This window comes from Ovis aries, chromosome 1, assembly GCF_016772045.2.
Source record: "Ovis aries strain OAR_USU_Benz2616 breed Rambouillet chromosome 1, ARS-UI_Ramb_v3.0, whole genome shotgun sequence".
Lineage (NCBI taxonomy): Eukaryota > Metazoa > Chordata > Mammalia > Artiodactyla > Bovidae > Ovis > Ovis aries.
The window spans coordinates 103708453-103730631 of NC_056054.1; the positions used below are offsets into that span (position 1 = coordinate 103708453).

Consider the following 22179-nt stretch of genomic DNA (forward strand, 5'->3'; position numbering starts at 1 on the left):
TCCAAATACCATCACCTTGGAGGTTAAGGCGTCAACACATGAATTTTCAGGGAGACACAATTCAATCTATTTTGTTGTTCAATTGCTCAGTCGTGTCTGACTCTTTGTGACCCCATGGACTGCAGCATGCCAGGCTTCCCTGTCCTTCACCATCTCCTGGAGTTTGCTCAAACTCACGTCTATTGAGTCAGTGATGCCATACAACCATCTTATCCTCTGTCATCCCCTTCTCCTCCTGCCTTCAATCTTTCCCTGCATCAGGGTCTTTTTCATTGAGTCAGTTATTCACATCAGGTGGCCAAAGTATTGGAGTTTCAGCTTCGGCATCAGGCCTTCCGATGAATATTCAGGACTGATTTCCAAGATTGACTGGTTGGATCTCCTCGCAGACCAAGGGACTCTCAACAGTCTTCTCCAATACCACAGTTCAACAGCACCAATTCTTTGGCTTTCAGCCTTCTTTATAGTCCAGCTCTCACATCCATACAGACTACTAGAAAAATCAATCTATAGCAAAATTCAATCTATAGTAACTGGAATATGAGAAGATCCTTCTCACAATCCAGAAATTGAGAACATTTATACATTGATTTGTGAAACAAACATTGAGCTACCAGGGTGACCCAGTGCTCCTGACACCATATTAGGAACTGGGTATATGCCAGGGAGAAAAACACACCCCGTTGTCTGCCCCATGAGGTCTACATCCTGGTGGGAAAGAGAGACACAAAGCAATCAAATGAACACAACATCTCTAATGGTGCTGTGCGGAAAAAGAGCAGGGCACTGAGCACATTTGTGAGAAAGTGATGCTGGATTGGGACCAAAAGATGAACAGATGTTTCCCAAAACTAGAGGGGAAGTGTGAGCAGACCCTGAGGTTCACAGCTCCATGACTCAGAGCACAAACCACCTCCCTCCAGCCCTCTTCTTCTCGCAAGGAAGGATCTCTCCTCTTCAGGAAGGGAGGAACGTGGTGAATCCGTATGTCAGTTCCCTGGCAAGTTCTCCTCACTCCAGAGCACCTACAGATGAAACCACCACGTGCTATGTGAAAGCAAGAGGTTCACCTTTACTCTAAACACCCTAAAGATATGTGGACATTTGATTCTTTATCTTATTATATCCACAGTGTTCTAAGTTCCTACTTGCAAAGTAAGTTCCCATCCCTTCTCAACTAGCCTAGCCCAAGGTATTTCAGTATCACCATTATTTGATATGAAAGTAAAAAAAGAACGTATAAGTTTGGCCTCACAGTAACTAAGATCTAAGCCGAGTTTCCCCAACATTTCTGCAGTGATAGGGGCACTCTGAACTGTCCATAGATCACATATGTATCTTGTATATTTCTTATTCCAGACTTGGAATCAATTATTTCTCCAAGAACCTCTGTCCTCCCATCACAAGTAACTATCACCCAACAGTATCCTTTACAAATGTCATGTTATAAGGGTAACACTAAATGAAACACACGTGGCTCAGGAACTGGTTAGTGTCTGACATTACTTTGAGGGCCTTTTCACCAACCACCAGGAAATTTACATTTGATGTGTGAATATTTGGTGAAATTTGGTGAAGTTTCTCTACCATTTGGTTACTCACTTCTGTTCTTTGTATAGGAAGAGCAGAATAGGTGCTTTTATTCTTCCCCCTTTTTACAGGTTTTCAAATAAATAAGTAGATTCAGGTTTTCCAAAGGTGATCAGTTAGGCATTTTGTATCATTATGAACTTATGAATTTAAATTTAATGAGCTCAGACCCATAGAAACTGTTGTTGCTCTCAATGCTCAGCTTGTCCCATTGGGTAGATAGGAGACACTGGAATTCTCCCATTAGGCAGCAGTCTCCCAAGACCTTTTGACCCAAACTGAGAAAATGTTTTTTGGCTTCATTGTTATCTGATATGAGAAAATGTTTCACACTTATCTTGCACATTTTCTATCCCCAGACACAAAATCAGTTGTTTCTCCAAGAACTTTTTATTTCTTTTATTGGGATATTGTAATTTCAGCTCACAATCTGGTGCTAACTTATTGCTACTGGATTGATCAAAGTTTCCAGACCTTTCACCAGACAGTGGTTAAAAATGTTAAAATGAAACACTTCATGAGTTCATAAGTACCTCGTGGGTTTATCCTTATATTTTCAATTCAAATCCAGGGCTCTGGTATATTACTTAACCTCTTCTTTTTCCACCTTGAGAATCTTACTTTCAAAAACACTGGGGGTGATGGAATTAGAATATCACATATTTACTCATTTGTTTGACCCCACATCTCACAGTAAATTTTCATGCAAAAACAATACAAAGATTAGCACCAACAATATAATTACTAAAATAGTTTAAATTTGCAGACACTCTTCTCATTCCCTCCACATTTTTTTTCAGTTCTGTAATCTGCTACATTGTTAGCACTCACAACCATTACATACTATACTCTCACTTTGATAATCTTCATTTAGTCTTAATTTACAAATACACATACATTAATATTTATCTCTGATCATTATGTTAATGTCTTATTTTGGTTGTTTGAGGTCATTATCTTGTAGACTCCTAAGGAAGGGCTCATGAGACTATATTCCCAGAGTTCTTACATGTTGATGAGAGTATATCTGTGACCTTTGTATTTGAAACTCAATTTTATTGACTATAAAACCCTTGGATCACATTATCACATGTTTCATTACATTTTAAATATATTCTTCCTTTTTTTTTTCCTAGGTGAAAATGTTGTCAAAAAGTCTGATGACATTTTTCTCTCTTATTTGTCACATTTTGGGGTTTTTATCCTGAATGCCCAGAGGAAATGTTTTATTGCAAACCCGTTAGTTTAATACACCCTGTAATTCATCTTTGTGAGTCATTCTTTTTAAATATAAAGCAAAGTAAAAGCAAATTTTCAAAACTTTTTTTTCAGGAAGGTTTTCTAGAATTACAGCTTTTGTATTTGTCCTATTCCCTTATTTTAGTTTTCTTGTTTAGGGACTTCAATTATACATACCTTGTAACTTCTTTGTTTATCAATTATATTGATTACTTTCCATCTGGTTGTTTTACTCTTGTTTTTTATTTCTTTTGGATTTTTAATTTTTTCCTTCATTCGATCTTCATTTTCTTCTAACGTATTATCTGTTATGTGCATTAACTTTTTATCTTCCTTCTTTTACCTGGTCATTTCTGAAATGGTTATCATATTTCTTACTCTCTCATGAGTTCTATTACCCGATTTCTCATATTTTACACTTTTAGTTAATTTTTCTTTCCTACCTTACACGATTTTCTTGATACTTTTAGCTGGATCTGAAATGCTAGTTTATAATTTTTTATCTGTGAGCATCCCTTATGCGGGGAGGTGCTGGGTGGCCTGTGTGGACACAGCCTGGGCCTGGGTCTGGAGTAATGCATGGTCCTGTCCTCACAGGGGTGTGGGAGGATGTGGACACAGGACCCCAGAAACAAGCAACCAGAGCCAGTTCTGAGCCTCGGACTGGAAAAGAATGGAACAGAGAGAATGCTGGCAGAATGGGGCACTGCCCAAGATCCAGCAAATCCTGCCCAAAGAGGGTATGTCCAGCAAATTGGAAAGGGGAGCAGGGACTTGGCCAACTCCCCTTTATTCATCCATTTCTCCAATAAATATCTGTCTCATCTTCTGAATTCTAGACACTGCTGAAGAACTGAAGACACAGACATGAATGAAAGTGGACAACCTCACAACCCAGTGGAGAGAATGTCTATAAACAATTACTGCCTTGAAATAAGGGCTGCTTCCAAATTAGGGCAAGGCAGTGTGTGAACAGAGAGGAGGGGCTGGGACATTGACCTGGGTCACATGTGAGGCTGGGGGCTGCCAGGCAGATGGCAGGGGAAGGCACACCAGGAGAGGGGTGTGTATCAGGGCACAAGAAAGCTCACCTGGCTGAAGACATGGGTGGTGGGGAGAGGAAGGTGAGAAAAGAGGAAGACTGGGCCCAGACTCAGAGGGCTGGGAACATCCAACTACAGAGTTTAAGAGATTCTGGGAGATGCTGGCAGGAAATGATCACACTAACCTGAGACAGGAGGGACAGGATGGGGTTGGCAAGGAGAGGATACAGGTGTTGAATCAGAATGGAGAGGAAGGGGAGGACCAGCAGGTGGGGTTGGGAAAGGGGATAGGGCTGGGGATGGGAATGGTCTTGGGAGAAAAAGGGGCTCCCTAGTGTCTGAAATGAGGCCAAGTCTTAATGACGTTGTACAAAGCCCGCCCAGGAGACAGAACGTTGGTCACGTCACTGTGCCCCACCAGCAGGTAGTCGGAGACCAGGTGCCCCTTGATCACGGAACACTGGATCAGGTTCTGGGCTGCCTCCAGCGCTGCGGCATTGGGCGGGGAACCTGCAAACCACAGCAGACTCATCAGATATAGGATTCCCGCATTTCTTCCAGGGCAGGACACACTCCTAGATCCCCCTAACCCACCTTTACCACCAAACTGGTACATTCCACCTTGCAGACAGGTAGAAAACCAAGACTTTAGATTCCTCAGCACCAAAGTTCTTCCTGAATCAGAAGAGCAGAGCCTGAGATACAATATACAATCATTCTGGGGCTGTACAAAGCCTTTAGCCTGGTTGTTCTACAGGCGACAATCTAACCCCCTAGATCAACCGAGATAGTATATTCAAAAGCAGAGACATTACTTTGCCGACTAAGATCTGTCTAGTCAAGGCTATGGTTTTTCCTGTGGTCATGTATGGATGTGAGAGTTGGACTGTGAAGAAGGCTGAGCACCGAAGAATTGATGCTTTTGAACTGTGGTTTTGCAGAAGACTCCCTTGGACTGCAAGGAGATCCAACCAGTCCATTCTGAAGGAGATCAGCCCTGGGATTTGTTTGGAAGGAATGATGCTATAGCTGAAACTCCAGTACTTTGGCCACCTCATGCAAAGAGTTGACTCATTGGAAAAGACTCTGGGAGGGATTGGGGGCAGGAGGAAAAGGGGACGACTGAGGATGAGATGGCTGGATGGCATCACGGACTCGATGGACATGGGTCTGAGTGCACTCTGGGAGTTGGTGATGGACAGGGAGGCCTGGCGTGCTGCGATTCATGGGGTCGCAAAGAGTCGGACACAACTGAGCAACTGAACTGAACTGAGAAACATTTTGGGTTGGACAGTGAAGGGAAGGATGTTGTAGGTATCTAGTAGTTAGATGCCAGGGATGTTGCTAAATACCCTACAGTGAACAGGGCAGCCCCAGTGAATTATCTGACCTGAAATGTTGATAATGTTGTGGTTGAGCAACCCTGCATTAGCCATAGAGTGTTTTCTTCACCTTCATAGGCCCAGCATCATCCCCAGGCATATTCCCCTGGCTCACTCCTTCCCCTATCCAAGGCCCGATCTAGTACTAGCCCCCAGTGACATAGCCTTCCTTCCCAGAGATTCCACAAAAGGCCCCTGAGCTTAAACAAACTCTGATCAAACTTCTGAGCAATAGCAATTCTCAGCGTGCACTCTGGATGCAGAGACAGGGCTCATCTGTGCATTTGGCAAATAAGGCAAGTGTCCACACGTGGATGTCATGGCAAAAACTTACCAGAAACATACACAAAGATCTTCTTTCCTTGTCTAATGTGTCTCGGATATCAGAAGAGAGAGGCATTTGTTTGGGTGTGAAACATGTAAATTTGGGGTGGGATTCTGTCTCAAAGGCCACCTCTCACACTGAACTTAGTTCAACATCAGATCTGAAGTGGGGCAAACCCAGCACTGCTGCTAAGTCACTTCTGCAGACGCTGTCAGATGCTTTCCCTCAAATACCACACAATGACCACTACTGCCCAAAGCATCCACTTACCAGAGAAGGTGCCCATAAAGGCGAGGCCCAGGGCAATGTCATTGTAGCTGGGGGTGTGGGAACCTTGGACACTCCAGCCTACTCCTTCATAGATGATGCCATCCTGGCCGACGAGGAAGCTGGAGGACAGCCAGGGGAGATGGAGAAGGGCGTGAAAGAGAGGCACTCTGAGGCTGTTCCATTCACTCAGTCATTCTTGTCTACTCATCAGACATTGATTAGCTTATCAAGTTCTAAACACTGTGTAACAAAGAGTCCCTGCCAGTGTCACGCTGGTCAGCCAGCTCTCATGGGCAAGGGACATGGACCGCAGCCCTGACCTGCAGCTTTTATTGCTCTCCCACCATAGCTGATCTCAGCCTACCAATGATTTGACAAAATTCCTAACAACAATCCTCTCTCATGAGCCCATGGGCCTCAGCACAGCACCACTGTTGAAGGTAGCTCACAGACTAGGAACAGTGACAGTATTTTCAACCCCTGCAGCCCTACCTCACCAGTGGAACTGCTGCGCACAGATGACCTACACCTCCCCACAACTAAGGACACATGAAGAACACGTCCCCAGCCTTGCCTTACTGGAGTGGGGTGCCATCGCCTTCTCCTCCCTCCTCCTACTGGGAATAATTCTGCATACCAGGGCCCAGCAAAACACATCCTGATAGGTAATAGATGTTGGAGGAAAAGTTTCCTCCTATCTTGAAAACGATGTTACTACCAGGGATTGGAGAGAGGAGAGGCAGTCAGCCCAGGAGTACATATCAAGCAGCAGTGGTAAATCCATCTAAGGCAGGATCCCTGCACACAGCTGTCCTGGGCTTGGGGACAAGTAGGGACTAAAACAGAGAAGGCAATGGCACCCCACTCCAGTACTCTTGCCTGGAAAATCCCATGGACGGGGTAGCCTGATGGGCTGCAGTCCATGGGGTCACTGAGGGTCGGACACGACTGAGCGACTTCACTTTCACTTTTCACTTTCATGCATTGGAGAAGGCAATAGCAACCCACTCCAGTGTTCTTGCCTGGAGAATCCCAGGGTCGGGGGAGCCTGGTGGGCTGCAGTCCATGGGGTCGCACAGAGTCGGACACAACTGAGGCGACTCAGCAGCAGCAGCAGCAGCAGGGACTAAACTCCAGCTCCACTGGGGCTCTTGTGACTCCCGTGCACAGATACGCCGTCTGGGTCAGTAGAGACCCACCCTAAGACGTAAGACTCCATGCCACCGTTTCTGATAGGACGTTGTTCTTGCTGTTGCTGTTTTTCAGAGGCTAAGTCCAAGATATTAGATAGGAGAAGACTCTTGAGGGTCCCTTGGACTGCAAGGAGATCCAACCAGTCCATTCTGAACGAGATCAGCCCTGGGATTTCTTTGGAAAGACTGATGCTAAAGCTGAAGCTCCAGTACTTTGGCCACCTTATGCAAAGAGTTGACTCATTGGAAAAGACTCTGATGCTGGGAGGGATTAGGGGCAGGAGGAGAAGGGGACGACAGAGGATGAGATGGCTGGATGGCATCACGGACTCGATGGATGTGAGTCTGAGTGAACTCCGGGAGATGGTGATGGACAGGGAGGCCTGGCATGCTGCGATTCATGGGGTCGCAAAGAGTCGGACACGACTGAGCGACTGAACTGTACTGAACTGAACCCCAAACGTCTTATCTTCAGTCTCTGAAAACATCCTTCAAAAAGTCTCCACTCTTCTGTTAGGTCAGTGTCTTCTCTATAAAAGGATTACAGACTTTGCCATTAGAGAGACCCAAAGGTACTATCTGGACAGGAGAACACTTCCCTGACTTTGCCTTCCCTGACCTCTCTGTTTCAGAAAAAAAGAAAGTGGAGTTGCTCAGTCGTGTCCAACTCTTTGCGACCCCATGGACTGTAGCCTACCATGCTACTCTATCCATGGGATTTTCCAGGCAATAGTACTGGAGTGGGCTGCCATTTCCTTCTCCATGGATCTTCCCAACCCAGGGATCGAACCTGGGTCTCACGCATTGTAGATAGACGCTTTACCATCTGAGCCACCAGGGAAGCAGAGGCCCTGCCAATTCCCACCTCTTCAAACATTCTTAGCTTCCATTGCATCACACTCTCCCAGTTGCTTCTTCTCTGGCTGCTCCCCGTCACCTCATCTTCTTGTGTAAGGAAAGATGTCCTCCCCAAGGAGGCTGATACTTTCCAGATGCAAAGGAGAGTCTAACATGAGGGAGACAAACTTCAGGTTGGGGCTGAACTGAGAGACAGAGCCTAAGCCGAGGAGTGGGAAGTGATTATGTGAAAAAGTCATAATCTTTAGATGCTCCTTTCTACAGGTTTTACAATCTTCCCTGCATCTGATGTCCTATAGTACCTTTTCAGCACAGCCTTGGTCTCCATCATGTCAATATCTGACCTTTCAAAAGGACACACATTCATACTACTGTCCATAAAGGAGATAACCAACAAGGACCTACTGTATAGCACAGGGAACTCTACTTAATATTGTGTGGGCATAACAAACACCCTCTCCAACAACACAAGAGATGACTCTACACATGGACATCACCAGATGGTCAACACCAAAATCAGATTGATTACATTCCTTTGTAGCCAAAGATGGAAAAGCTCTACACAGTCAGCAAAAACAAGAGTAGGAGCTGACTGTGGCTCAGACTACAAACTCTTATTGCCAAATTCAGACTTAAATTGAAGAAAGGAGGGAAAACCACTAGACCATTTAGGTATGACCTAAATCAAATCCCTAGGATTATACAATGGAAGTGACAAATAGATTCAAGGGATTAGATTTGCTAGATAGGGTACCTGAAGAACTATGGATGGAGATTTGTGACGCTATACAGGAGGTGGTGATCAAGACCATCCCCAAAAGAAAGAAATACAAAAAAGGCAAAACGGTTGTCTGAAGAGGCCTTAAAAATAGCTGAGAAAAGAAGAGAAGCTAAAGGCAACGGAGAAAAGGAAAAATATACTCATCCAAATGCAGAGTTCCAAAGAATAGCAAGGAGAGATAAGAAAGCCTTCCTCAGTGATCAATGCAAAGAAATAGAGGAAAACAATAGGATGGGAAAGACTAGAGATGTCTTCAAGAAAATTAGAGATATCAAGGGAACAATTCATGCAAAGATGGGCATAATAAAGGACAGAAATCATGTGGACCTAACAGAAGCAGAAGCAGAAGACATTAAGAAGAGGTGGCAAGAATGCAGAGAAGAAATGTACGAAAAAAAAAAAAAGATCTTCATGACCCAAATAACCACGATGGTGTGATCACTCACATAGAGCCAGACATCCTGGAGTCAGAAGTCAAGTGGGCCTTAGCAAGCATCAGGACGAGCAAAGCCAGTGGAGGTGATGGGATTCCAGTTGAGCTATTTCAAATCTTAAAAGATGATGCTGTTAAAGTGCTGCAGTAAATATGTCAGCAAAGCTGAAAAACTCAGCAGTGGCCACAGGACTGGAAAAGGTCAGTTTTCATTCCAATCCCAAAGAAAGGCAAAGCCAAAGAATGCTCGAACTATCACACAACTGCACACATCTCATACATTAGCAAAGTAATGTTCAAAATTCCCCAAGCGAGACTTCAACAGTATGTGAACTGAGAACTTCCAGATGTTCAAGCTGGATTTAAAAAAATCAGAGGAACCAGAGATCAAATTGCCAACATCTGTTGGATCACAGAAAAAGCAAGAGAGTTCCAGAAAAATATCTATTTCTGCTTCATTGAGTATGCTAAAGCTTTTGACTGTGTGGGTTACAACAAACTGGAAAATTCTTAGAGATGGGAATACCAGAACACTTTGCCTGCCTCCTGAGAAATCTGTATGCAGGTCAAGAAGCAACAGTTAGAACCGGACATGAAAAAATTGACTGGTTCCAAATTGAGAAAGGAGTATATCAAGGCTGTATATTGTCACCTATTTATCTAACTTAAATGCAGAGTACATCACGAAAAATGCCAGGCTGGATGAAGCACAAGCTAAAAGCAAGAGCTTTTACTGGGAGAAATTACTGGGAGAAATATCAACAACCTCAGATATGCAGAAGACACTACCATTTTGGCAGAAAGCAAAGAGGAACTAAAGAGCCTCTTGATGAAAGTGAAAGAGGAGAGTGAAAAAGTTGGCTTAAAATTCATCTTTAAAAAACCAAGATCATGGCATCTGATCCCATCACTTCACGGCAAATAAAAGACACTTGCTCCTTGGAAGAAAAGCTATGACCAATTTAGACAGCATATTAAAAAGCAGAGACATTACTTTGCCGACAAAGGTCCATATCATCAAAGCTATGGTTTTCCCAGCAGCCACGTATATTTGGGTTGGACCATAAAGAAATCTGAGCACTGAAGAATTGATGCTTTTGAATTGCGGTGTTGGATAAGACTCTTGAGAGTCCTTTGGACTGCAAGGAGATCCAACCAGTCAATCCTAACAGAAATCAGTCCTGAATATTCACTGGAAGGACTATGCTAAGGCTGAAGCTCCAATCCTTTGGCCACCCAGTGTGAAGAACTGACTCATTTGAAAAGAACCTAAAGTTGGGAAAGATTGAAGGCAGGATGAGAAGGGGATGACAGAGGATGAGATGGTTGGATGACATCACGGACTCGATGGACATGAGTTTGAGCAAGCTCTGGGAGTTGGTGACGGACAGGAAAGCCTGGCGTGCTGCAGTCCATGGAGTCTCAAAGTGTCAGACACGACTGAGTGACTGAACTGAACTGAACTGAATAACCTATTAGGGAAAAGAATCTGAAAAAGAATATATACGTATGTATAAAACTGAATCACTTTGCACCTGAAACTAACAAAACATTATAAACAGCTACACTTCAATTAAAATAATAAAGACACACATTTTGAGAATGTGCTCAAGGGAGATGACCACCCCTTAGCTACATCCTAGATAAGGCCTACCCAGGGCTTGGTGAGGAATCCGTGAGTGAGAAGGACCACCTCTCCTATGCTGGGCTCTCAGTAAATATTAGGTCCTCTTCCCACTCCTTTCACAGGATCAGTATCCACCCCCATGGGAAGAGAAGCCTTCACAGCCTCAGGCACACTTACTTGTACCCAATATCACACGAGTCCAATCTATCCATGAAGGAGGACTGGATATCTTGGACCAGCACGCGACACTCATCAGACCTGTTGCAGGTTCGCCCCGCGGTGTGGATAATGATGACATACTGAGCCGGCTGGTTCATCTCGGGACAGTGGGCCTCCCTGGCATCCCAAGCAGACCTCTGAACAATAAGCGGGCAAACTGTAGTGGGGCAAAAAAATGGATGTGAGGATTCACTGTGCCTGCTCTGGTCACCCACCTCGCTACTGAACATCCCGCCCACCCTCTCGGCATCCTGCCCTGACCATGACTACGGACCTGGAGAGCCCGGCAGTTCCTGGTGGCCTATCTGGGAACAGGAATTGCGTTCAAGATGCAGGAGCTAAGAATCACCAGCTACAACCCCAAAAATCAGAACCCAAAGGACAATGGGAATGTTGATCTTGAGGGGACATGGATGCTTTATCCCAAGTCCAAAGTGTATTTATTTATCTGAACAACTGTCGTGTGTGTGTGTGTGTGTGTTTGTGTATGTATGTGTAACAGGGTCTTTTTGGAGAAATTAGTTGAATTTTCATCTGAAAACATGTCTTTAAGAATCACTTGTAGTCCACAAAACTCTGTCAGTGTAAGCAAGTATTAATACTGACAGATGACACCATCCAAAGGCAGAGATCAAATTCACTCCAAGGTCTAATACAAAAGTCCAATTTTCTTTAAAATTCTATTAAGTCCAAGAAAAGATGAATAGTGCCTATTAACTACACTGTTTGTTTAGGCCACACCATGTGGCTTGTGGGATCTAAGTTCCCTAACCAGGGATCAAACCGGGACCCCCATCAGTGAAAGCACAGAGCCCTGACCACTGGACCACCAGGAAACTCCCTTCTAACTGTCCCAGTTTTGATGTTGCTGCTTGTTAAACTCCAAATCTGCTTTTAATCTTCCTTGAATTATGTTAAACTCTTCCTTTAAGTCAGTACAAGTAATGCCTTAAGCTCTTGGTCTGTTAATGCAGCTCTACTGATAATTCTTGTATTCAGAAAGGCGTGCATTTTTGTGCTTGTGTATCCTACCCCTCGCCAGGCTTTTTTCCCTTCATAGCACTTTTCACCATTTCACCATGTAACACACCAACTATTTTACTTGTTTGTGTTCTTATTGTGTTTCTCTGCCATCTTGATTGAAACTTCATGAGGGCACTGCTGTTGAGCATTTGCTCCCTTGATACATCCTCAGCGACGCGCAGGTGCTCGGTAAATCAATGACGTAGGAATGAGTGAACACAAGCTAGACTATGCCGAGTGCCATGCCTCTATCATTCTAGGAATCGGAGGGACAAGTAGGTGACCTGGAGGGCCCCCCTCAAGGTTTGCAAGCCCTAATGTTTCAGAGAGTTGGGTGACCAGTTGCCCATCAGAGGACTCCAGTGAAAAAGACAGCCTCTTCAATAAGTCGTGCTGGGAAAACTGGACAGCTACGTGAAAAAGAGTGAAATCAGAACACTTCTTAACATCATACACAAAAATAAACTTTAAATGGATTAAAGGCTTAAATGTAAGGCCAGAAACTATAAAGCTCTTAGAGGAAAACATAGACAGTACACTCTTTGACATAAATTGCAGCAAGATTCTCTCTGACCCATCTCCTAAATTAAGGGAAATAAAAACAAAAATAAACAAGTGGAAACTAATAAAACTTAAAAGCTTTTGCACAACAAAGGAAACTATCAACAACATGAAGAGATAAACCGCAGAATGGGAGAAAATATTTGCAAACGAAGCAACTGACAAAGGGTTCAGTTCAGTTCAGTCACTCAGTCGTGTCCGACTCTTTGTGACCCCATGGACTTCAGCACGCCAGGCCTCCCTGTCCATCACCAACTCCCAGAGTTTACTCAAACTCATGTCCATTGAGTCGGTGATGCCATCCAATTATCTCATCCTCTGTTGCCCCCTTCTCCTTCCGCCTTCAATCTTTCCCAGCGTCAGGGTCTTTTCAAATGAGTCAGCTCTTTACATCAGGTGGCCAAAGTATTGGAGTTTCAGCTTCAACATTAGTCCTTCCAGTGAATATTCAGGACTGATTTCCTTTAGGATGGACTGGTTGGATATCCCTGCAGTCCAAGGGACTCTCAAGAGTCTTCTCCAACACCACAGTTCAGAAGCATCAATTCTTCTGCACTCAGCTTTCTTTATAGTCCAACTCTCACATCCATACATGACTATTAGAAAAACCATAGCCTTGACTAGATGGACCTTTGTTGGCAAAGTAATGTCTCTGCTTTTTAATATGCTGTCTATGTTTGTCATAGCCTTTCTTCCAAGGAGCAAGTGTCTTTTAATTTCATGGCTGCACTCACCATCTGCAGTGATTTTGGAGCCCCCTCAAAAAAGTCTGCCACTATTTACACTGTTTCCCCAGACAAAGGGTTAACCTCCAAAATACATAAGCAGTTCATACAGCTCAATATCAGAAAAACAAGCAACCCAATAAAAAAATGGCAGACATTTCTTCAAAGAAGACATACAGATGGATAATAAACACATGAAAAGCTGCTCAACATCACTCATTATGAGAAAAATCCAAATCAAAACTACTGTAACATATCACTCATACCAGTCGGAATAGCCATCATCAAAAAAACTCTACAAACAGTAAATGCTGGAGAAGGGATGGAGAAAAGGGAACCCTCCTGCACTGTTGATGGAAAGGTAAATAGATACAGCCATTATGGAATAGTATGGCGATTCCTTAAAAACCTAGGAATAAATCTACCATATGACCCAGAAATCCCACTACTGGGCATATACCCCAAGAAAACCACAATTATAAAAGATACAAGCACCCCAATGTTCACTGAAGCAATATTTACAATAGCCAAGACATGGAAGCAACCTAGATGTCCATCAACAGATGAGTTTGCATTTAAAGAAAAAACTTGTGGTACATTTATACAATGGAATATTATTCAGCTATAACAAGGAATGAATCTGAGTCAGTAATAGTGAAATGGATAAACCTAGAGCTTCTTATACAGAGTGAAGTAAGTCAGAAAGAGAAAAATAGGTGTCATATAGTAACATATACATATGGAATCTAGAAGAATGGTACTGATGAACCTCATAGAGAACAGACTTGTACACACAGCAGAGGAAGATGAGGGTGGGACAAACTGAGAAAGTGGCATTGACATATATACACTATCATCAGTAAAACAGACAGTGGGAAGTTGCTAAATGACTCAGAGAGCCCAGCCCAGCACACTGTGATGACCTAGAGGGCTGGGGTGGGGGGGGGGGGGGGGGGAGGATATATATAATTATGACTGATTCACATTATGGCAGAAACCAACCCAAAATTGTAAAGCAATTTTCCACCAATTAAAAAATACTTTTTAAAAAAAGAACAACTCCAGTGAGAGCCTGACTGAAAAAGTCACATCCAGTGGCATTTGGAAGTGAATGGGAGTGAATCTTGAGGGAGGTCCAGTAAGACTCAAGGTCTTAGGGACTTCCCTGGGGGTTCAGTGATTAACACTCCATACTTCCAAGGTAGGCAACCTGAGTTTGATCCCTGGTCAGGGAACTAAGATCTCATATGCCTTGCAGCACTGCCAAAAAAAAAATTTTTTTTTTAAGACTTAAAGTCTTACCTTCCTTGAGACTTGCATTCTGCTGAGAGGACAGGCAGCTCTCGCCTTTCACAAGGAGTGGCTGGACATACAGGGGTGACAGGTGGCCCTTGCGGACAGCAGAGGAGATCAAACCTTCCATGGCTACCAGGGCGGCTGGGCTAGGGCTGTGGCCTGGAAGAGAGTGATCCTTAGGAAGCCTCAATCTGGCCTGAGTTGCAGAGTTCTGTGGGGAGACAAGATGTCCTGCCAGCTCCTGCATAGCTGTTAAAAGGGGAGGAAGGGGAACAGGCTCATCCTGAGTGCTGGACAGCTTGGAATTCAAGGGTCTGCCTGGACAGAGCTTTGGTGACTGGAAAGACCTCTCCCAAAGACCCACCGAGACTTCATTCATCTGTCTCCCTGGGGAAGAGCTGGATGGCAGCCCCATGCTCACTAAAGCCCCCTGGCTGCGTTAGGGTTTCCCATCACTAGGGCCCTTCCAGGCATGTGCCAGCCTCTCTGTCTGCAGTAGCTGCGTAATCCTCACATCAAGCCTGTGAGGCAGATGCTATGATGAACCCCACTATTCACAAAGAGGAACTTGAGGTTGCCAAGAAGTTCTGAGCTCAAGGGCCCACAGCTCACAAGGTAACACCCAGGGGCAAAGAGTGGTACAGAAATCAACAGAGTTGAACATCAAGACTCCTCTGGCAAACAGGAAGCTGCCCTGGAGCAGAAATGGAAGGGATGAGCTTGTGTTCTGATTCCTCTCCTTACAGCTATGTCACCTGGGTCACTTACCTCTCTGAAACTTGGGCTGTACCTACTGTAATAGTAGTCGTGAAACTTACCTGGGCCATCTCAAAAGATATTGGGAGGGCGCCATAGGAAACTAGATGTGCAGAGGCTTTGCTAGTTGTTGTTATTTAGTCACAAAATCATGTCCGACTCTCTTGAGACCCCATGGACTGTAACCTGCCAGGCTCCTCTGTCCATGGGATTTCCCAGGCAAGAGTACTGGAATGGGCTGCCATTCCCTTCTCCAGGAGATATTCCCAACCCAGGAACCAAACCCTCATCTCCTGCACTGCAGGTGAGTTCTTTATCACTGAGCCACCAGGTAAGCCCACTTATTAACCATAAACGTTCAGAAAATCAATGGATGTATGTTGGGATGCAGATGGGCGGGGTGGCAATAAGACTAGAGAACCGTGGAGGGGCCTTGGGGTTTGGAGCCCCAACATGGCTTTTAAAAATTGCACAGAAAATCTCAGAGAGAGAGAGAGATGGAAGGAGGAAGTGGCTGGCCAGAAGCCAGGCCTGATATTACAGAAGCATCTGAGCTAGAGAGGTGTTCTAGTCTTTGATGCAAGAATGAGAGTTGGAGCCCAGAATCTCCCAAGACCAGAATGGGAGCAGAACTAGGGTGCAGGAGGAAGGATGGAGAGCCTCCCCTGAAGGGTGGGCCAGGAGGCAAGGAGGCTGGGAGGAAGCCAGAGCAGGGGGAGGAAGACCGTTCCCCAAAGGCAGGGGAGAGGATTCCAGGAGAGGAAGCGTCACCACCAGTGTGCGGAGGGTGGAGAGACAGTGTGAGACGAAGAACTAGCTAGCTCTACGGAGAAGGACAGCTGGGGTGACCATTACCTCTGCTGCTGCCAAAGAAGGCGAGACCCAGGGAGATATTGTTGTAGCCCTGGGTGTGCACACCTTGGACATTCCAACCAACACCTTCGTACACCCTGCCATCGTCCCCAACCAGGAAGCTGTGGAGAGGGAAATCCAGGCTTGGTGGCTGGCCCCAGGCACATCCCTGAAGAGGAACCCCAACCCAGCCTCCTAAGGGAGAAGGGCCAAACCAAGTTCACTAGAGGGAATTTGCATGGATTCATCCGAGACAATCGGAGAAGGCAATGGCACCCCACTCCAGTACTGGAAAATCCCATGGGCAGAGGAGCCTGGTAGGCTGCAGGCCATGGGGTCGCTAAGAGTCGGGCACGACTGAGCGACTTCACTTTCACTTTTTGCTTTCATGCATTGGAGAAGGAAATGGCAACCCACTCCAGTGTTCTTGCCTAGAGAATCCCAGGGACGGGGGAGCCTGGCGGGCTGCCGTCTATGGAGTCGCACAGAGTCGGACACGACTGAAGCGACTTAGCAGCAGCAGTAGCAGCATCCGAGACAATGGATAGACAAAGTGACTTACACTCATCCTTAGAAGGACCTCTCCCACATTCCTCACCCCGCCCCCAGTTCAGATGCTGGGTTTTGTATAAATCATCCGGCACACTTGAAAGGGAACGGGTCCTGGAGCTGCCACCCAGAGGCTCCCCCAGACCCAACCAAACAATTTAAGATTCTTCTCAGCCTCTACGTTTCCTCAAACATGGCTCTCCTCCTCCTTCCAAAATGCTGTGTGTCTGTGATCTCCACACAGGTTGTTGGTGTGATTTCTCTCTGCTAGGGTAACCTCTTACATAGACTTCCCAGGAGGCAGCACCTCAAACAAGGATGTGGACACAGGCAGTTTATTTGGGAAGAGACCTCGGAAGCCAGACTGAAGGGGCCAGAGGAGTGAGCCAGGAAGAAACACCACGCATGAAGAATTGGGTTGGCTTTCCCACGGACACCTGGGGCTCAGCACCGCGCTCCTTGACATGTGACCTTCCAAAGAGAGAAGTACTTAAAATTGTCCCTTCAGAAGGCTGGGGACTAAGAAGTTAGCCACAAAGCCTGCCCTCCAGGGGGTTCACTGTCAGGGGCTTGGATGAAAGCCTGAAGCAGAAAAGCAGAGAGATGCAGGTGCTCTTGAGGTGGGAAGCCGTTCGCACACACAGGAATCGTCCACAATGAGCTGACATCAGAGGCAGGCTGAGGAACTTGGTCCTGGGTGCTGGGAGGGCCTGCTAGAGTGACCATCGGGGGAAGAGGTGGATGCCTCCCTCACTGAGGTGAAAGCCCCGACACGCGCTGTAGTGGAAGGATCAGAGGGCAAAGGGGCAATCCCGAGCCAGCCTGGGCCACATGACTTAGCAGCAGTGTGACCTTAGTCCCCCAGCCTGTAACATGGAGATGGCGACACCCACCCAGCCAACCTCACACTCTGTCAGGGGGCAGACGCACCTATGCACCCACATACGGGGAAGCCATTCCTAGCCTGCGATGTGCTGTGTGAAACATTAGCAGGCGAACAGAAAGTAGAGTCATCACTTAAATTTCCTTCCTCCCTTTTAAGAGAGCTCAAAGTCAAGAACCTCACATAAAATTTCAAAGGCTTTGGAATTTTATAGGATATTTTTTCATTGCATTCATTATTAACCAGGTACAACCACAACCCAGAAAATGAAGGAAATAGAGAAGAGAGGGGTGAGGGAGGCACCCTTAGGAGCGCTGGGTCACACGCCCCCAGCCCAGCCTCTTACTTGTAGGCTACGTCACACCAGCCGTTGTGCACGTGATGGCTCTGCAGCTCCCGCAGCCTCTGACTGCACGAGGTCTGGTTGTGACATTCCAGCCCAGGGATGTGGTGCGTGACAAGGAAGTCCACCGGCAGGGCCAGCTGGGCACAGCAGCCAATGGCATCTGCCCCCCACTGCTCGCGAGAGACAATGGTGGAGACACCTGCAGGGGAGCCGTGTGGGTGTCACTTGGCACACCCTGCTCTACTGTTGCCACCTTGGGCCCTGGGCCACACGCACCAGCTGAGGCCAGTTCTGCCCTATGGTGGCTGCAGAAGAGCCGCAGGAGGAGGCCTTCTGTGGGCAGGCGGGCACAGCCTCCTCTCCTTGCCTCCACGTTTCTATTTCACTACTCACTCCAATGCAGGGACTGCGCCTGCCCAGAGCAGCCTAGGTGTTTGGCCCCTACACCTGGATGACCTTCTCTGGTTGAGGGTCCCTCCCTCCTCTGCTCCAGGATGCCTTTCGTGTCACCATTTGCCCCAGGGAGAGCCCCCAGAGGCCCTCTCCGTTCCACCCCAGCGCTACTGCCCTCCGTGTGCTCCAAGCTCACTGACAGTTTCTTCTGGGACTCTGCTTCCTTCGCCCTGCTCCCAGCACTCCCACAGGGGGGCATTTCCTCCTCAACCTGGGGGGCCCTCCAGGCAGGGCCAGTGACCCCTCTTCAGTCTGAGGACTCCTGAGGGCAAAGTGCGAGTCTCCCTCAGGCTAGGGGGGCCTGAATTCACAGACTGCACCTCCCCTTCCTGGGCTTCTGGTCCCTCCCAGCAGCACTCCCACTTCCCCTGCCCCCCCTTCCCTCCCTGCCAAGGCCTAAGACAACCCACGCAGGTGTTCCTGTGTCTCAGCCCCAACCACCCCATCCCACCATCAAGTGCCTGGTCCCAAGAGAAACCCAGCTGGTCCTCAAACCTCCTCACCACTGAGACCCCGTTTGTCTTTTCCAATGAGCTGCGAGATGTTGCCAAGCAGGTCCTGAAGTCCCTTGGACAGGTGTTTATCTTGTGTTTTATCCCAGGAGGAATCACCTGTAAAGGAACATTCCATTTCGCATCAGCCCTCAGAGAGCCCCAGTACCAGTCCTTTCTGTGGCAGTGGCTCAGGCTCCTCTCCACAACCCTCTGCCTCCCCAGATCTCTGAGTGCTTTCAGGAAGCCCATCTGGGGCCAGAGGACCACCTCCAGCAGTACCATGAGGCATGGTTTTCTCCAGGTAACCTCCTAGGAAGTTAGCTAAACAGACAAGGGCAGGGGGTTGGAAATATTGTCCTTTTCTCATGTGCCACATTCAATTGGCAAAATCAATAATGACAAAAACCACCTGGAAATGCATCCAGGCTCTTCAAAACCACAAAGTCTTTCCTTGTATGCATTTTGCCTAATGGAAGCAGTGGGACCGATTGTACCCAGAAGGGACTGGAATTCCCTGCACAAATCAAGTCAGTTCCTCTGGGATTGATTTTGGGGGCATTTGCTATGCCCATGCTCCTGTGGGCGGGACTCTGGGGATTTCAACGGATTCCCACCCTGAAGGAGCTTTCTCTTACTGACAACCATAAACACCAGTCATAGGGTGACATAATATTGCAAATAGAATCATTGCCTCATTGCTCAAGTGCTAAGTCCTTCCAGTGCATTTTCCCATTCTATTCTCACAATAAATATAGATCATAACTTTATCTCAGGCTTCAAGTGGGAAAATTAAGCTTTCAAGAGGTGACTAACTTGTTTAAAATCATTGCTGGAGGCAGGGCAAGGATTTGCACCCAGGTCTGCGGACTCCAAGTTCTGTGCTGTAAATGCAAAGCTGTCCTCCTGCTCCTGCTCTGGCTTCCTACCAGCCTCCTAAGGGAGACCAGGCATTCAAAGATTTCTTGTTACGAGACTGTAGGATGATCCTTCTTAATTACTCTCTAAGCCAATGAAGAAAACTCACCCCAGGCCCCGAGACCCAGAGTAGAGAAGACAAGAAGCCAACACAGCATCTTCACGTGATTCCAGGACACGGACAGGAGTGACCTCGGCTCTACGGAAGACAATGATGTTTACCCCAACTGCGCTCACCCCTCAAACGGAGCACCCTCCCCACTGCATGGCCCCATCTGCCCTCCTGAAGGCTAGCACGTGGATAAGCTTCTCTCGGTCCCCAGCACACGTCAGGTGCTCATTGGATGGGGAAACACCCCCACCCTGTTTCCCTGGGCAACCAGATCTCACTGAGTGTCTACCATGTGTGAGGCCTGAGTAGACACTCACATATGCTTTATTTAATCCTCGCACCAAGCCTGCAATCTAGGGTTGCTAACCCTCACTCTTATAGAAGAGGGCTGTAAGGTCCAGGGGTGAAAGTGAAAGTGAAGGTTGCTTAGTCATGTCCTACCCTTTGCGACCCCATGGACTGTAGCCCACCAGGCTCCTCTGTCCCTGGGATTCTTCAGGCCAGAATACTGGAGTGAGTAGCAGTTCCCTTCTCCAGGAGATCTTCCCAACCCAGGAATCTAACCAAGGTCTCCTGCATTGCAAGCGGATTCTTTACCAGTTGAGCTATCAGGGACCGGGGGTAGGAGAATGGAAAAATACAAACTCACTTCGATAGGTCTAATGCGGAGAATTTCTTCCCAGCTGGGGACAGACTGTGATTGGGAAGAGGATGGGATATAAGAGTTGAAGAGGGGGAGGGTCCTATTTCCAGAGCAGAGCAAAAATCCTGATCTTTACACTCCATCTGGTGGAATCCAGTCCTTCTGATAAGAGAGGGCTTTTCAAGAAGAAACACAGCTAAACACACACACACTCAGAAATACCTGTGGGTCCCTTGCTGTCCCAGCTCCGCAGGTCAAGCTGCAGCCGGCTCACCCCTCATTGGCTGGCAGGGCCTCCTTTCAGGCTTGGCCTCTGGCCCTGCCCTCCTCCTCGGCCTTCACCCTCCCAGGCACTAGAGGGCACTCTCTCCCAGGGAAAGAAGACGGCCCTGGCTTTTCAGAGAGAAGAGAAAGGCCAGGAGCGCTAACCAAAGGGGGAGAGGGGGAGAAAGAGGAGGGCCAGCCTCTGCTCAGTCCACAGCCTACAGCACGGAGAGGGAATTAGTGAGACCAGAGAGGAGCTGACAGCAGGGACCCGCCCTGTGAATAATCCCAGGTACCTCCTCCCTGGGAAAGGGTGCGGCTGCCCAAGGCTCCCAGGAAGCCTGGCAAACCCAGGGGTGCCTATGGGACCTGAGGGTCACATCCTGACCTCTGGGAACTTTCTGCCTGTGGGGACAGGTCTGCTCCAGGAGTCTGAAGGTTCTGGATGGAGGTTACTCCCCAACCCCGACTCCCACCCCTTTCCATCAGCCCCACCAGCAGTGGCAGATAAAGTAGAAAGGTACATCCCGGGAGGTGATGCACACACATGTCCTTATTGCTAGAACTGATTCCCACTCTGTGGCCAAGGGGCCCATTCACCCACCACCACCCCCACCTCTGCATCAGACTGTCACCCACCCAAGAAGCCAAGACACTCCAGCCCCTCAGCCGCTCTCAGCTCAAAGCCACAGTCATCACCTCACATGTTCTGCCTCTACTCACAGTCTGAGGCTCTGGTCTTGGGAGCCCTTGAGTCTTCGTGGAGGAAACTTCAGGAGACACCTTGTGTGCGAGCAATAGGACATGTGTCTCCATGGGGACCTGCAGGGGCTCCCGCCTCTCCATGGCTGGAGCAGCCTCCTGAGAGCACTGAACGGACCCTTTTGAGGGAACACCTCAAATCTGGACAGGTTGTCCTGAGTGAAGCTATGGAGTCACCCTGAGGCCCGGGGTCCCCAGAAAACCTCCCTCGAAGGGGCCCCTTGAATACCTTAGTTCCATCTACTGTTCTCCCTTGTGGACCCACAAAGGCCCAGGGCTGGGAAGAAGGGCCCTGGGGTGGTGGGCAGCAGAGTGGGGCGCTCCTGATCTCATCTTGGGCCACCGGTGCAAGAGGCAGCAGCCCCAGAGATACATGAGGGGAGAGAGACCTGCAGCCGGGGAACTCACACTGCAGGACCTGGGGCTTTCCTGAACCTGTGGACTGTCTCCCAGGCCTCCACCTCCCAGGCCTGACCCACAGTGAAGCTCTCGGAGAGGAGGCCTGTGGCCCCCAGAGCATCAAGTTAGGGAGAGGAGAATGGTTCCATTCTGCAGACGGGTTTGGGAGGTGGGAACCCTGAGGAG

At 47.5% G+C, this 22179-nt stretch overlaps 1 protein-coding gene across 6 annotated transcripts; it reads right to left on the reverse strand.

The window, feature by feature from the left end:
• Positions 1-1973: 1973 nt before the first annotated feature.
• Positions 1974-21074, reverse strand: PGLYRP4 (peptidoglycan recognition protein 4). 6 transcript variants are annotated; one of them, XM_060402061.1, is made up of 10 exons: positions 20791-21074; positions 20367-20530; positions 19923-20012; positions 18908-19015; positions 17952-18150; positions 16177-16295; positions 14572-14724; positions 10919-11117; positions 5850-5968; positions 1974-4382 (listed from the first exon to the last, which is right to left on the reverse strand). In XM_060402061.1, the coding sequence occupies exons 3-10, from the start codon at positions 19969-19971 to the stop codon at positions 4204-4206; spliced, it is 1125 nt and encodes a 374-aa protein (XP_060258044.1). In that variant the 5' UTR covers positions 19972-20012; positions 20367-20530; positions 20791-21074; the 3' UTR covers positions 1974-4203. The 6 variants fall into 6 exon arrangements, with proteins under 6 accessions (XP_060258044.1, XP_060258029.1, XP_060258024.1 ...); XM_060402046.1 differs by having other exon boundaries at positions 14572-14814; XM_060402041.1 differs by lacking the exon at positions 20367-20530 and having other exon boundaries at positions 14572-14814.
• Positions 21075-22179: the final 1105 nt, after the last annotated feature.

What these genes read in the sequence shown, in the direction of transcription:
- PGLYRP4 (XM_060402041.1), bottom strand. Translation starts at nt 19,971, where the DNA reads ATGCTGTGTTGGCTTCTTGTCTTCTCTACTCTGGGTCTCGGGGCCTGG. An exon ending in AGACAAACGGGGTCTCAGTG is followed by an intron (nt 18,151 to 18,907) that starts GTGAGGAGGTTT and finishes GCTCCCCTGCAG; the next exon opens with GTGTCTCCACCATTGTCTCT. An exon ending in CTTCTTTGGCAGCAGCAGAG is followed by an intron (nt 14,815 to 16,176) that starts GTAATGGTCACC and finishes CCCTTTTAACAG; the next exon opens with CTATGCAGGAGCTGGCAGGA.